The sequence below is a fragment of the Drosophila elegans genome, unplaced genomic scaffold (assembly GCF_018152505.1).
Source record: "Drosophila elegans isolate 14027-0461.03 unplaced genomic scaffold, ASM1815250v1 contig_183, whole genome shotgun sequence".
Classification (NCBI taxonomy): Eukaryota; Metazoa; Arthropoda; class Insecta; order Diptera; family Drosophilidae; genus Drosophila; species Drosophila elegans.
The window spans coordinates 7,202,426-7,216,853 of NW_024545550.1; the positions used below are offsets into that span (position 1 = coordinate 7,202,426).

The 14,428-nt window shown below is 46.7% G+C and overlaps 5 protein-coding genes across 6 annotated transcripts; 1 reads left to right on the forward strand and 4 right to left on the reverse strand.

Annotated features, from left to right (window-relative positions):
* Nucleotides 1-18: 18 nt before the first annotated feature.
* On the reverse strand, nucleotides 19-3,302 carry LOC108144645 (sodium-independent sulfate anion transporter). 2 transcript variants are annotated; one of them, XM_017269687.2, is made up of 9 exons: nucleotides 3,151-3,301; nucleotides 2,523-2,822; nucleotides 2,243-2,467; nucleotides 2,060-2,172; nucleotides 1,175-1,478; nucleotides 813-1,115; nucleotides 605-750; nucleotides 372-542; nucleotides 19-308 (listed from the first exon to the last, which is right to left on the reverse strand). In XM_017269687.2, the coding sequence occupies exons 1-9, from the start codon at nucleotides 3,164-3,166 to the stop codon at nucleotides 102-104; spliced, it is 1,785 nt and encodes a 594-aa protein (XP_017125176.1). In that variant the 5' UTR covers nucleotides 3,167-3,301; the 3' UTR covers nucleotides 19-101. The 2 variants fall into 2 exon arrangements, 1 of the variants encoding a protein (XP_017125176.1); XR_005977010.1 differs by lacking the exon at nucleotides 19-308 and having other exon boundaries at nucleotides 429-542; nucleotides 809-1,115; nucleotides 3,151-3,302.
* Nucleotides 3,303-3,510: 208 nt separating this feature from the next.
* Nucleotides 3,511-4,881, reverse strand: LOC108144247 (WD repeat-containing protein 5). Its single transcript, XM_017268926.2, has 2 exons — nucleotides 4,684-4,881; nucleotides 3,511-4,627 (listed from the first exon to the last, which is right to left on the reverse strand). Exon 2 carries the CDS (start codon nucleotides 4,583-4,585, stop codon nucleotides 3,644-3,646), a length of 942 nt encoding a protein of 313 aa, XP_017124415.1. The 5' UTR covers nucleotides 4,586-4,627; nucleotides 4,684-4,881; the 3' UTR covers nucleotides 3,511-3,643.
* Nucleotides 4,882-6,018: 1,137 nt separating this feature from the next.
* On the forward strand, nucleotides 6,019-8,261 carry LOC108144864 (kinesin-like protein subito). The gene is made up of 3 exons (XM_017270014.2): nucleotides 6,019-6,676; nucleotides 6,741-7,939; nucleotides 7,999-8,261. The coding sequence occupies exons 1-3, from the start codon at nucleotides 6,127-6,129 to the stop codon at nucleotides 8,146-8,148; spliced, it is 1,899 nt and encodes a 632-aa protein (XP_017125503.1). The 5' UTR covers nucleotides 6,019-6,126; the 3' UTR covers nucleotides 8,149-8,261.
* Nucleotides 8,235-9,998, reverse strand: LOC108144865. Its single transcript, XM_017270016.1, has one exon. It carries the CDS (start codon nucleotides 9,996-9,998, stop codon nucleotides 8,235-8,237), a length of 1,764 nt encoding a protein of 587 aa, XP_017125505.1.
* A 109-nt stretch (nucleotides 9,999-10,107) lies between these two features.
* On the reverse strand, nucleotides 10,108-14,207 carry LOC108144753 (syndetin). Its single transcript, XM_017269857.2, has 10 exons — nucleotides 14,078-14,207; nucleotides 13,751-13,978; nucleotides 13,366-13,683; nucleotides 12,448-13,305; nucleotides 12,064-12,395; nucleotides 11,842-12,007; nucleotides 11,673-11,783; nucleotides 11,293-11,616; nucleotides 11,120-11,232; nucleotides 10,108-11,061 (listed from the first exon to the last, which is right to left on the reverse strand). The coding sequence occupies exons 1-10, from the start codon at nucleotides 14,141-14,143 to the stop codon at nucleotides 10,668-10,670; spliced, it is 2,910 nt and encodes a 969-aa protein (XP_017125346.1). The 5' UTR covers nucleotides 14,144-14,207; the 3' UTR covers nucleotides 10,108-10,667.
* Nucleotides 14,208-14,428: the final 221 nt, after the last annotated feature.

A 14,428-nucleotide genomic window follows, 5' to 3' on the forward strand; every position in this document is an offset into this window, starting at 1 on the left:
CAGACAAACTGTCGCCTCTCAAGTGGTTCTTTCTTAAATGCAATTTCTGATCTTGAGGTAATACTTTCAGCTTAAATGTTAGTGAAAATAGGATAGGATGTCTAGGCCTCAATGGTCACCGTGGAGGCTGTGCTGGAGGGGCCGTCGAAGTGGCTGGCCACCACCTCCTCCAGCGTCAAATCGAACTTGAATATGGGTCGCAGATCGCTACTCAGGCGGCAAACAACTCCGGCCGAGGCAATGTTCCAGTTCCAGCAGATCATGGCGCAGTTAAGAGCCTCCAAATCGCCTTTCATGGACACAACGTTCTGTGGGCAAACATATATATATAAATATCTTTCAAATTGTTGACTTTCGATTGCCTATATTACCATAGCCACTGTGTAGTCAATGGAGTTTATCTCCTCCCCCTTGATGACCACCAATTGCGTCTCGCCATTTTGTTTGTTGAGAAAGCGCACCACCTTTTCCTTGAGATATTCAGCGGATGCATAGTCCAGTTTCTGTTTCACATCCACCACGCTCACCTCGTGTCCATTGATCTAAAGGACAATAACATGTTAGCTTCTGTTTGATAAATCTAGATGGGATAGGATAACTTTACCTTCTCCAGCTTGATGTCGACATGGGGACGAGCACTGCTATAAAGAATATAGACCATATTAGCAGCAATGCCGCAGAGTATTCCATACTCCAAGCTCCAAAACATGCATGTGATCACTGTGACCAAAAACGGAAACAGATCCTTCTCTGTAAAGGTAAAACAGACGTTTACAAGATAATAAAACAAATAAAAACCACTCTTTACCCACTTTTCGACCTCCACATGTCCCTAATCCTGTGCAGCTCCACCAGCGATATCATGGCCGCAATAATAATGGCAGCCAAAGTGCATTTTGGTATAAAGTAGAAGGTTTGAGTGAGGAAAGCTAGTGCCATGAGCACCAGGGCACCGGTGACTGCTCCTCCCAGGGGTGTCTTCACTCCACTGGCATTATTCACAGCCGTGCGGGTAAACGATCCGGTCACGGGCATCGAGAGTACAAAGCTGCCCATGATGTTGCACATACCCAATGCCACCATCTCCTGGGAGGCATCAACAATCTTTCCCTTGGCTGTAAGTGTAAAGTCGCTTTAGATTACTGCATCAATGGTAAAAGGAAAGCGTACATACAAAATGCCTTGGATATGGCCACTATTTCCAGGATCGAAATGAGGGGAATGGAGCCCAAGGAGGCGCCCACTGTGCTGATCATCTCGCCAAAGGACACATATTCGCCATCCACAGTAGTGCTAAACGGAGGCAGGCGGAAGGGAGGCACTCCGGCCGTAATGTTGCCAGTGACCCGGAAGGGCTGGTTGCCATCTCGACTCAGGATGTAGGCCAAAAAGGTGCCGAAAATCACGGCCAGTGCGTTTCGAGAGAGGCCAAGGTACTTCCAGAATATGCGGTTGCCCCACTTGATGTCCTTTACGAGCTGTAATTTAATTAGTTTTGGTAATTAAACAATAATGCTGATCAAATAAAAAAATATATTTTTTAGTTTAGATTTTTATAATATATAATAAAAATAATAACTTGCATACTGCAAAAGTCAACTTTTGGAAGTAAAACCGATAACTAGGTACGAAATTAACCAATATAATAATAGAAATATTTCATTTTATTGAGTACGATTCAATGTTGTTTAAGTGAAAGTTCGAAAGTGAAAGCGAGAACAAGGTAATATAATTAAGCAATAATACTGATATTTAAAAATGTATAAAAATTTAATTAAACAAGTTTAATAAATAAACCAACAATTTGTCAAAATTATAAAAATAAATTATAGTTATTAAAATATATTTGAATAAAACAGTGATGGATACAAACGCAATATACTCTCTTGAGCACTATTTTTGACAAATAATTTTTTAAACAACTTTAACGTTCATAACTACATTGCGCTCATAAAACATTCAGAAATGAAATCGAAAACCAAGTTAATTGGTTTCAATTGGAATCAAATAATTATCATGCACCCATTAACTACGAAATTGATTTGTTTTGTCCTCTTACCGTCATGAGCAGCAGAAAAACGAGCGATGAGACACCCAGCAGGGCATCCCAGACCCTTAAGGACGGCAAATGGGTGAAGAAATTCTTCCAGGCGGGCAGTAAGGAGGAAGGACCTGTTTACAGGTAGATTTACATTTCAGTTAGTTTTAAAAATTATGGAAATGGATGTATGCCAGAACTCACTGGTCAAACCAACGATGTTGTTGATCTGGGCACTGCCAATGGTGACGGCCGCCGCCATGGTGAAGCCAGTGATCACGGGAATCGAGATGAACCTCACCAGGACGCCCATGTTGAGTAGACCCAGGATGAGCACAATGCAGCCAGCCAGGAAACAAACCAGTACAGCATAATCCGGACTAATTGTGGCATACTGGTTGACCATCAAGGCCATAATGGCGGTGGTGGCTGGGGGAGATTAGAAAATTAGTACTGGATCTCCAAAATCCCGCTCTCCACTCACCAATTGTGACATCCTTGCAGGAACCAAAGACAATGTATGTGAAGCAGCCCATGAAGGCGGAGTACAAGCCGTACTGCGGCTCCAAGTCAGCGACCACTCCATAGGCAATCGCCTGGGGAATGGTGGTCAGGCCCACCGTGAATCCCGCGATGAAGTCCTGCATGATGTACTCCAACCGGTAGCGGGGCAGCCACTTCAGGATCGGGAACTTGTTGGTCACGGTGGCCGGACGACACAGCTTTCGCCCGCCATCCCTGATAAGCGAGCCCACGCTGGGCAACTGCTCTCGATACAGATTATCTGGGGATCCGAAAACATGCCTTGGATCAGCTGAACAATCTTCGATAACCCCGCCTCCTCTGGCGTCGGCTAATCTTCCCTGGCAGCAGCAGCATGTTGGGACATCTGTCCATCTGATGTTTGTTTTATTGACATTGGACTTATCAATCGGCAGCTCGGACTACCCCACGCCGATAAGCCGTCCCACCCAGATACGATTTTATGAATTGGCACGTTTTTTTTATACAACCGATAATTGCGAGATTGCATCGCACTTTCCCACTGGACATAAATCTATTGACCCTGAATGCCATTCCGTTTCCGGAAAACCCCCGGGAGAGTTACTCACCCTCGTCTGCTCTCATCGCGGATGCTTCTCCGGCTTCGAAACTGCGTTTCTGGTTCTGCGCACGAGATTGTGAGATCACTAATTGGCCTGAGAGTATCACAAAAACCGGGCAGCTAAGGCGTCCGCTCAGTGTGCCGCTCCAGACACGACTGCCGCACCGATCGGCGAATGAAAGCAATCGTGCCTGAAGTTCGTATAGGTGTACTGGCCATATAAGATTTACAAGAGCAGGTAACTGGTACCGCCTTATCTTGTTAGCCCTGTTGCCAGTCCGTCGATCAACAACTGCATATACAAATTTGCAGGTTTGCTTGGCTGCCCCTTATAATACACAAAAAAAAAAAAAAAAAAAAAACAATTAAAGGTTGATCATTAGGTAGGCTTTAGTTGATTGTCAGGATGGATCACGATCTCTACTCGCAGCTCTTTCAGATCTTGACAGCAAAAGTCTTGTGCAACTACAGGTTAAATGGGTATCAGATTGGGTATTCCTCTACTCGCTGCTCTTCCAGATCTTGATGGCGTTGGTGTTCTGCCGGGCGCCGGTGGCAATCAGATTCGCCGTGGGATGGCAATCAGTGCAGAGCACCCCGTCGCCCTGAGTGGGCGCCTTCTGGACCAGCTGCCTGGTCTGCAAGTCCCAGATGCAGAGCGAATCGTCCTCGCTGCCGGACACAATCCAAATGCCCGCCGTGATGGAGAAGTTGGCGGTCAGGCAATAGGACTCGTTCACATGGCCTCGAAAAACCCTCAAGCACTTGGGCTTCTCGTAGTCCCACAGCCGGAGGGAGCTGTTCAGCATGGAGGCCAGGATGTAGCGGCCGTTGGGCGAGAACTTCACATGTCCCACCGGAATGTTGTCGTCGTCGATGAGAGTCTTCAGCACCTGGCAGGTGCTAGTGTCCCACAGACGCACCAGTCCATCAAAGCTGCTCGTGACGAAAATGCTGCCCTCCCGGTTGAAGTCCACCGAACGGACGGGTTCCTGGTGGGCTGGCACGGTTTTGAGGGTTCTTCCAGTTCGCAAATCCCACAGGCGTACTGTATTATCGAAACTTCCAGAGGCCAGCAGGTTGCACTGTGGATTAAAGCAGCAGGAGAAGACGAATTCGCTGTGGCCGGTCAGAGTTTTCACGCAGAGCACACTGCGCGGATCCCAGAGGCGAACGTTGTTGTCATCGCTGCAGCTGGCGAGGATTCCACTGGCCGACCAGGCCACATCGTTGATTCCCATCTCGTGGCCCCCTAGAGATTGAATGCAGATGCCGGCCTGCACATCCCACAGCTTGAGGACCATGTCGGCGGAGCCACTGGCCAGGTGGTCGCCCTCCGGACCGAACTTCACGGCCGTAATGCATCTAGTATGACCGAGGAGCAAGTTTTGGGTAGCGTAACCCGGAGATAGGGGCTTGGTGAAATTGCCGGGGCCAATCATTGTGGACTCGGATTCTTACGGGTCTTGTTTAATCTGGAAAACCTTGAAAATAGTCGTTAAGGGAAGGAGAAACTCTAAGTGGGCAATTTGATAATTACCTTAATGTTTTAACACACTTCTTTTTAATAAATTACGAAAAGGAAAGGGATGTCTTGGCTTGGCAAAATGGCGCTGACATTTTGTAAAACTGTTTTTTTCAGCTTTTTCGGCCTGCCAACTTTTTGTATTTCTTTGCTGGGCGCACATATTGGCAAATCTTCAATTTCCACATTTGGACAGGAAAAATAAGTAGCAACTTTAAACAATTTATTTGCAATTTAATTTAAGTTTTGATTTCATATTTTCCCTTTCGACATTTCTATTTTAATGCTAATAACTTTTCGTAAAAACATAAAACAAAAAAGAAGTTTGCATGTCAATTTTGTAAATGATTTGCAGAATTGCTTATGTTACTTGCATCTAAAGTTCAGGCGACGAGTCTTTATCGCGCAATTTGTGTTCATTAAAAACTTTTATTACAACAATATTTTCCAAGTTAAACAAATGTTAATTGTTTCGCTTACTATTACTCTTCCATTTGGTCAATATTTGTTTAAAGTGCCAGACACCGGGCATAAAAAATCAGACTGAAAAAAAGAAAATAAACAAGAGCAATTAATTTGCGTTGTGTGGTGAGAACATATTTGGCGACAGGGCGGAATATTTGCACAGCCTGTTATGCTGCCCAGACTTGTTAACCAAACATTAAACAAATGGCCGGTGGTGTGCCAGTAATTTGTCACCTAATTATTTGCTGACGCTGCTAATCTGAGCAGACATTACATATAAAATTGGATAATGCGATAAACGAGTCAGTGAACTGTGTATTTGCATAATAATTTGACATCCACTAATGTAGGTATCAACTAGTTTTTGCTGTAATATGTATGTTAAAGTAAAGACAATTTCTATATTTTTGGTTCAATCTCAATTTTTAAAAGCTAATGTTGAAAACAAACGTCCAACGGTTTTTCAACTTGCATGTCGGTTTATATTTATATTTATATATCTATATATTCCAACAGTATGTCGATGTCTCACATAAAATATATTACAAAATTATAAAAATCATGGCTTGTTGTTGTATTCTTGTGTTCTTAAATAATTTACTAATTCCGCAGTAGACCCCTGCGGAAAAAGTTAATTTCGTTAAAACCTAAATTTTGTATATAAAGAGGACAGCATTGCCTTGGATTTATAAAAGTCACAAATATTTTTTTAAACTCTTGTCAATAAAGTGTACCTAAAATCCTTTTTGTAATATTTAAACAAATTTCTATTTTAACTTTCAAAATTAATAAGGGTTTCTGGTATATTTGCTGGTATATTTTAACGATATGTGGTGTATTTGAAATGCTCCTACGGTCACACTAAGCAGTAATGCTGTCAGCTGTCATTTTGAATTAAACGGAAGTTGGCAGCCCCTTGGCGTCTGAAAAAATAGCGCGAAAGGAAGTAAAGTTTAGAATTGATTCTTTAAACCCAAATAAAAGCGGCTGAGCATGGAAGACAATGAGGTTCCGGAGATGCCGCCACAGCGAGAGACGCGCTCCTTCCTAATGGCCCGCGAGCCCTCCGTCGACCGCCGCTTCCGGCCGCGACCCAACAAAAAGATGCGTCTGTTCGCCCAAATCCAGGAATCGGAGGAGGAGAGCTCCTCCGAGTACTCGGACACGGAGTCGGACTACAAGTACCAGTCCAGTGAGGCCCACACGGAAGGAGGCGCCTCCTGTGCCACCAGTGCGGCGGACAACAGCAGCGTGGAGACGGGGCCACAGGTCTTTCTGCGCCTGCGTCCCGTCAAGGATGCCTCCAAGGCGTACGTGGTCTCTGATGACAGCAATGTGCTCATTACCAGCTGCAAGGTGGACTCGACTAGCAACAATGTGAACCGCATGGAGAAGCACTTTGGCTTCACCTCCATCTTCGACAGCACTGTGGGCCAGCGTGACATATACGACTCCTGCGTGGGACCCAAGATCTTGGAGGATGAGTGTGTGACCATCATGACCTACGGCACTTCGGGCTCGGGCAAGACCTACACATTGCTGGGTAAGCTGAGAAGAGTTTTTTATAAATATTTGCCTGGTTATCATCTCTTGAAATCCATACTTAGGCGATGATGTGCGTGCTGGCATCATTCCGCGTGCCCTGGAGAACATATTCACAATGTACAAGGACATGATCTTTCGCGCACCCAAGCTCAAGCTGATCAACGGCTGCATCGTCTTTCTGCAGGACGACGCCTCGCTGAAGGAGATGCAGATTCGGAAGAAGCTGCTGGACTTGTGTCCCGACATCAGTGCCCACTACCAGCGCTTGAAGCAGGTCATTGACGGGGATCACGCCTTCGAATCGAAGTCCGCCACCGACACGTCCGTCCTGGTTTGGGTGTCCTTCGTGGAGATCTACAACGAACTGGTGTACGACTTGCTGGCCATTCCACCGAAACAGGACAAGATGGGCGAACTGCCGCGCAAGAACCTGAAGATCGTGGGCAACAAGGGTCAGGTGTTCATCAAGGGAATGAGCAGTGTCTTCGTGAAGAGCAGCGAAGAGGCGCTACAGCTGCTCCGGCTGGGCCAGCAGCGCTCCACGTACGCCTCCACCTCGGTGAATGCCAACTCCAGCCGATCGCATTGCGTCTTCACCGTGGACATACTCAAGTACAATCGCTCGGGCATGACCACCCAGAGTTCGTACAAATTCTGCGATCTGGCTGGTTCGGAGCGGGTGAACAACACGGGCACCACGGGCCTGCGTCTCAAGGAGGCCAAGAACATCAACACCTCGCTGATGGTGCTGGGCCGTTGTCTCAATGCGGCCAGCACCGTGCAGAAGAAGAAAAATGCCGACATCATTCCATACCGCGACTCCAAGCTCACGACGCTGCTGCAGGCGGCATTGTTGGGCAGGGAGAAGTTGGCCATGATCGTGACGGTTACTCCGCTGGACAAGTACTACGAGGAGAACCTGAATGTCCTGAACTTCGCCTCCATTGCGAAGAACATCATCTTCAAGGAGCCCGTGATCAAGCAGCATCGTGTCAGCTACTGCGGTTTCATGGAATTCTCGAAAATGTCATCGTTCGAGGGCGGTGATTACGTCAAGGAACTGGAGGAAGAGAACGTCCGTCTGCAGTGCGAGGTTGAGCAGTTGAAGTACGAACATGTGCTGCAGATGCAACTTTTGGAGGAGAAACTGCGCCGGGAACTCACTTCCACATACCAGGAGATAATCGAAAACAACAAGAAGCAATACGAAGATGAATGCGAGAAGAAGCTTTTGATTGCACAAAGGGAGTCGGATTTTATGGTTAGCTAATCAGGCTATAATTATAACTTGTCTGGTGTTCATTACTCAATCTTTCACAGATTGCCTCTCAGAAGCGGCGGTACGAAGAGCAAATAGAAGACCTCAAGGATGAGATCGAGGAACTTAAAAATCCCAGAAGCGACACCGACAGTTCCGACGATGCAAATGATTCCAAGTCGCCCATTGAAATCATTGACGATGATGAGTAGTAGTTTCCTCAATTCACAGTTTTTAACTTTTTAAGTGTTAAGTGCTGTTTTAATTTAATCTTCATAACTAGTGTGCTTCAGAGTTTTCAGAGTTGTCCAATAAATGTGTAAAACATAACAGAAATATAAGATGAGATGCTAGACCAGATAATTTCCAGCAGGAACATAAGCGAGGCAATCGCTAGGAGTGTTCCGTAGGCCAGCCAAACCCACTGCAGATCCATTAGTCGCAGTGCAGTATTCTCCTCAGTTCGCAGACTGGGATCCTCCATGTTGGACAAACCCGCCTCCGTCATGTCGTAGTGATGCATTCCCACCCAGAACTGATACAGTCCATTGGCCCTCACCTCCAGGATCAGTTTGCTGACGGGCTCGGCAAAGCAGGAGCTCTGCGGCCACTGGAACGAGAGCAGGGCCAAGGACCACAGGCAGGCGTCCTTGGAGTAAATGAAGAGTTCCCGCCTGAAGCGCTTCTGCTGCTCGCTGAACAGAGTCCAGTGCAATCGAGAGGCGAAGTAGGCACTGCTGGAGTTTCTCCCGTTCCTCAGGTGATGGTACTCACTCACATTGACCACCAGCAAGGCCAGATGCAGATCCACCAACGTGTACAAGTCTTCTTCGGTGGTGACCAACGGAATGTTCGTCCGCTGTAGATCAGCGAAACTGCGGGCCTGAAACTCTTGCGGAGGATGCGCCATCATGGTCTCAAGAGCCGCTTCAAAGATACTACTCACATTAAGACCCACAAGTCCCAGCATGAGATATATCCACCGGCTGGAGCAATCCCTTCTCGGGAAGGACTGACCCAGTACTCCACGTAAAGCTCTATCATTCAGCAGGAAGTCCACCAAGTGGACATCGCCTGTGGATGTCAACTGTCGGAGGAGGCTCAAAACCAATCCATAGACTAAAACTATTCCTACGGCCAAAAGCATATTGGAAACGCTGCTGAGAAGAAAGTATATGTCCTTCAGGGGAATCTCTTTGGCCACTGGGATCATCAGGCAGATGTGGGTCAGTTCCAGGGGATAACTGGTGCGGATCAACTGCTCACTTCGCTCCAACATCGACACACTGGCCGGCACGTCTATGGCCAGGCTCTTCCCCAGCTCCTGGAGGGCAGAGGCATGGAGAAAGCGCCCGGGAGTCACCGTCTGGGCAAGCTGCAGAGTAGCGTTGAGCTTCCAGGCCAGCAAGTTGATGAAGCGGCCCACGGATCCGGCTAGGATCTGCTTACCCGTGCGTCTGTCCAAGTAAAGAATAGAACGCGGTAGCCATTGGTCGGGCATCACAATCAGTGGATGACCTTGCATGTTGGGAAAACTCTGGTCGAAGATGGGCGAAAACTGCAGAGGACGTTGCTCTGTTCGGAAGCTAGGATATGGATTATATCTGTAGTAGAAGAGATGCTCATCCGCAGCCAAGAGTCCAACTAGGTTTGGAATTCGCAGATGGTAGCTGGTTTGCAGTAGGGCTTCCATTCTGGTTCGATTGGCCAAACTGTTGGCCACATAGAATACCTTCTTATCGCTAGGGAAATCCTCCAAAGAAATGGCCAGTTTCTGAAGAAGCTCCTGATCCAGCTGCACTTCATGTCCGGGCAAGCAAATAACATGTAATGCTCTGTCCAAGTACTGGTTTTTGGGATAATAACCGCCAGCTGAGTTGAGTATTAAAGGAATTTGTAAATTTCGAAATATTGTCTTTAACCAGGAGTCCGGGCAGTAATCATTCTGGATTATAAGCACAGAAAGTGAAGATTCTGCTGCTGCATTGAGGATGAGTTCCACAGCAGATCCCCTAATTAAAACAGGAGTCCAGAGAAGCGCCACCTTGAGTAATGTCCACATGTCCTTTCAATTATGTGGCCATCACCCCAATACCCCCTATTTATATTGTAGGCAAACTGGTGAAAGTCATGCCATTGAAAAGAAACTCCCCCAAATGATTAGACACAAATTGCAGTGTTTGTAATATGCATATCTCAAAATATGTAATCTTTGTTATTTCATTACAGTTGCTAAATAGTTAATGGTGTGTGTTCGTTCGACATGCCGCCCATTACATTTGAGTTGATTTACAATTATTTGTCTGTTTCCTGCTGCAAATAAATATTACAAATATAGGTAGTAAAATAAATAGGTATTTATGCATCTTAATTATACGTGTTTTGTGTGTATATATGTCGTCTGCTTTCTCTAGGTACTTAAGTCACGGTGAACGATGAACCAATTGCCAATTATTAATTATCAACTACCAAGATTGCCAATTGCGTTGCATCTGAGTTAGCGAAATAGAGAGCTGGGATTGCACTTAAGAGGGGGTTTTAGAGATTCGAAATTCGAAACGAAGTACATCATGGAGATCGCCTGTATATCTAAGGTAGAATCTTTAGCCTAAACACAATGTTAATTTGCACTAAACGGAATGTTACATACACATAAAGAATGTCACGAGATTGATCTACTAACAAGGTTAGCCAGGGGTTATAACAAATAAAAATAATCTTTTGGGAGTGCTCAGATAACGCTGCTCAGATTTGAGCCTGTTACGGATCCGTGGTTGTTCTTCTGCGGCGTTGTTGTCGGCGTCGTCGTTGTGGTGACCCCATTGGCCATTCCAACATCCAGCAGCTGCAGAAGCCTTTGCCTTGTTCGCTTGTCGCTGATGCAAATGCACTGAATAAGGCTGGTCAACTGCCTCGCAGAGTATTCATCCCCCAGGCGCTGCTGTTCGATCCACTGCTCAAACTGGTCGGGTGCAAAGTAGTACGTTTTGATAAAAACATCAACGTAGGAGCGATGCTGTGGATACTTCTGGTTCGAGATTAGCTCCAGGAACGACATGAAGTTGGCAAAGTCCAGCTGCATTAGAGCGCGTCCTCCAGCCGAGCATTTCTTCACATTAGCGAAGCTGAAAGACGTTAAATTGTAATCAAATAATTCCGGGATATAGAAAGCCAAAAACTTACCCCTCTACCAATAGGTGAGTGGCCACATGGGCCATCGAATTCCATACATGCTTGCTGGGGACCGGCACCTCCTTGGCAATCTCCTCCAGACACATGGCAAAGCTTTGAATGTTCTGCCAATAATCGTTGTCAGTTAGTAATGTACATGTTATTTAAAGTATTTTGTACCCTACCCTGTTTAGAACATCGCTGTAGCTGCTGTGCTGGTGTATCACATGATTCACATCCCACTTAACCTTGGCCATTTGAGCCAGAATGGCCGACAAATCGATGACGCGCGACGTGACGCACGTGTAAACGGGTTTGGCCAGGTCCAGCATATAATTGCTGTACTCCAGGTAGCTAGCCAGCATGGGACGATCGGCGAGGGGCAGCAAATGGTTTAGATAGTGCTGGAGGATGTGGAACTGCTGGATCATGCTGCGACCCGCCTCCACAGCCACAATGCGCTGTGAGAGGCCGTAGAGTGTGTCCGGATTAGCCAGCTCGTTGTTGGCCTGCAAAAGGATGTGTTAAGCATCTTAAGATGGAAAGAATAAGACAATCAAATTACCAGCGAGGAAAAGTTGATTGGCCACAACTTAATTTGAGACAGGATGTTCGCCTCCACTGAACGCAATCGTTGCTCCAGTCGTGGAGTATACATATTATCTGTTGCTACAGGCTAAAATATAGATTTGGTTATAACATGGTTCATGATAGGTTGTGGTATAAAAGCTTACTGCATCCTTGCCGAAAATTTCATGCACAGCATAGGCATAAAAGTCAATCAATTCCAGCATACAGGACACGATCTTTGGAGATATGCAGTGCAACAGCTTGCACATCTGCAGGTAACGACCAATGCAGCGCAAAACATTCAGGGCGGTGTTGTTTACCAGAAGTTGACTATAAAAAAGATTACAATTTAATAACTTGTCAGAGTAAAAGATAGAGCTATTTACTTGCTGGTGTCATCAAACTCCTTGCTCTGCAGACTCTTCTGTTCGTCATCGCTCTCCTCACTGAAATAACAGGAGGCCTCGTCCACGATGCCGGACAGAATGTCCTCCTCCAACATGGCTGCATCCAATCCTCCATCGAAGGGCGAACTCTTCTCGGAGAATCTAAGAAAATATCCGTAGGAACCGTAAATGGAGCTGCCGCCATCCTGAGAGTGCACGGAAACCAGCTCGTCGCAGTTATTGTTACTGATTGGAGAGTTATTGGATGAGGCCAGCAATGCTGCTGTCGGCGATTTGTGGCGTCTAAGAGTGTGCCTAACCGATCGGAATTCCTGCAGGGAAAAAGCTGTAGTTTTCATCCCCTAAGGTTATCGAATTACTTACAGGCAACTGCAGGATGTGCGCAAATGAGTCAACCTGTGTCCAGGATTCGTTGTCGAGGAAAAGACAGATTTCCTCCACACAGCATATGTGGTAGCGCCGGAAGAACTCCTCGCTCTGCTGCTGCATCGTTTCGATCAGTTTCTCCGACTGCTCGCCGCAGAACTCCTGACCAACTTTCTTCAAACGCTGCACCACGGACAACACCTGGATAAACTGGTCGTATTTGAGCGCCGTCAACTTGGCCGCCTGCAGAAACAGGCACACCTTGGTCAGAATGTCGTTCCACACACGCGACTGTCCCTTTTTCAGCTTCTGCTGAATGTAAACGTCTGGGGAGTCCTCCTCCTCCTGTCCGTACAGCTTGTAGTTGTTGTGCCACATCACCACCTGGTAGTAGGAGGCCAGGATGGTCCAGAAGGTCTTGCATAGACTAATCAGGCAGGGCAGTAGCTTATCCACACTTAGCTGTTCGCACAGCTGCTCGTAGAGCGGCTTGGCCTGATCGTCCTGGCCGGGATCGCTGTAACCACACAACACCGCATTCACGGACGAGTGAATGGCCGATATGTAGTTGATGTGCAGCTGGTCCATGGCCATCAGCGATTTGTTGGCCAGCTTGTAGGCCTCCTGCAGCTTGGCGTACTTGCGCCCATCGAAACCGAGTACCATCTCATTGAGCACCGTGTCCAGCTGAAACTCCATGAGCAGCATGGTCTCCTGCAGCTTCTTTGAGAGCGATTGCACGCAGTTAAACTGCATGTAGGCCTCGGCGGAGCTCTTGCACTGGAGCAGCAAGGCGATGGCGGCACTATAGTTGTGATCAGCCAACAGCTTCTGTACCTCCACATCTGTGGTGCGCTGTAGCAGAACGAGTGTTATTAAAAATGATAATAGAAACAAGTTATTTTCATTTCCCACCAGCTTCTTGATGGCCACCAGCGTGTCCAGCACTTCCTTGAGCACCTCTCGTTTGCGGTAGCTGGCCAGGATCTCCAAACTGGTGGTCGTTAGGTTTGTGCGGGCAAAGTTTAGATAGGATCTCGCCTTCTGGCATGTCCACAGCGACTCCTCAAGCTTCTTCTGGGTGTCGTTGATGGCCGCGAACTCACTGCTGCAGGCGTTGCGCTGCTCCAGGATGTTCTGCAGCACCTGCTTGGTGAGAACCTTCTGCTGAGTGCGCAGTTGTGCAATGGTGACCTCGATCAGCTCGTTGTCAATGCCATCGTTGAGAACTTTCTACGGGTACAGATCGTGATGGGGTGTGATTAATGCCATAGGTTAGTAGTTTTGCAACCTGGTTTACCTTGAGCTCGTACAGCTGCGGATTGCTGTCGGGGCTGTAGTAGCACTGCTCGATGCCCTCCAGGATCTCCTGGTCCGACTTTTGTGCGTTCGACTCTCCGGAAGCGGAAGAGGTGGCTGCCGCCGAATCCGTGGCGTCCACTTCATGGCTGGGCGAGGCGTCCGTGGTCACCGTTTGGATGAAATAATCCGAAAATCCCATCGCAGGAATTTTCATTTGACGGTTCGTCTGTGTGTGCGTGGGTGGTTTTATTTTTGTTTGGTGGTCGGGAAGCAGCGAAAAAGGAGTTAGCTTTGATTGTTACTCAACCATATGGTTACCAGCTACCTGTTTGTGCAGTATGTCCAAGAATTTGCTCTTGAATTCGTCCATTTTGGCCTTGGAATTCTGCATGTTTCAGCCATGAAGATACCAGCCAAGAAACAAAAACGTCTCCCCCTCTCCCTTGTAAGCCAAGTGTGACCGCACTAGCATCCGCGAAAAATTCCAAAGAATATGCAGAAAGCTATTAATTGTACCTAGGTGGAGTAAAAAATAGTACCTATATTTGTTCAACCTAGATTAAGTAAAAAATAGTTCAGTGTAAAACATCAGTTGTACATAATCAATTCTCAGGTCAATTTCTACAATAAAATATATATTTAATGAACATGTTACCGATTACGTAGTTGTTTTTTG

What these genes read in the sequence shown, in the direction of transcription:
- LOC108144864 (XM_017270014.2), top strand. Translation starts at nt 6,127, where the DNA reads ATGGAAGACAATGAGGTTCCGGAGATGCCGCCACAGCGAGAGACGCGC. An exon ending in CAAGACCTACACATTGCTGG is followed by an intron (nt 6,677 to 6,740) that starts GTAAGCTGAGAA and finishes ATCCATACTTAG; the next exon opens with GCGATGATGTGCGTGCTGGC. An exon ending in AAAGGGAGTCGGATTTTATG is followed by an intron (nt 7,940 to 7,998) that starts GTTAGCTAATCA and finishes AATCTTTCACAG; the next exon opens with ATTGCCTCTCAGAAGCGGCG.
- LOC108144247 (XM_017268926.2), bottom strand. Translation starts at nt 4,585, where the DNA reads ATGATTGGCCCCGGCAATTTCACCAAGCCCCTATCTCCGGGTTACGCT.
- LOC108144753 (XM_017269857.2), bottom strand. Translation starts at nt 14,143, where the DNA reads ATGCAGAATTCCAAGGCCAAAATGGACGAATTCAAGAGCAAATTCTTG. An exon ending in CGCAGCTGTACGAGCTCAAG is followed by an intron (nt 13,684 to 13,750) that starts GTAAACCAGGTT and finishes CTGTACCCGTAG; the next exon opens with AAAGTTCTCAACGATGGCAT. An exon ending in CGCACATCCTGCAGTTGCCT is followed by an intron (nt 12,396 to 12,447) that starts GTAAGTAATTCG and finishes TTTTCCCTGCAG; the next exon opens with GAATTCCGATCGGTTAGGCA.
- LOC108144865 (XM_017270016.1), bottom strand. Translation starts at nt 9,998, where the DNA reads ATGTGGACATTACTCAAGGTGGCGCTTCTCTGGACTCCTGTTTTAATT.
- LOC108144645 (XM_017269687.2), bottom strand. An exon ending in CTGCAAGGATGTCACAATTG is followed by an intron (nt 2,468 to 2,522) that starts GTGAGTGGAGAG and finishes AATCTCCCCCAG; the next exon opens with CCACCACCGCCATTATGGCC. An exon ending in TCGACATCAAGCTGGAGAAG is followed by an intron (nt 543 to 604) that starts GTAAAGTTATCC and finishes ATTGTCCTTTAG; the next exon opens with ATCAATGGACACGAGGTGAG.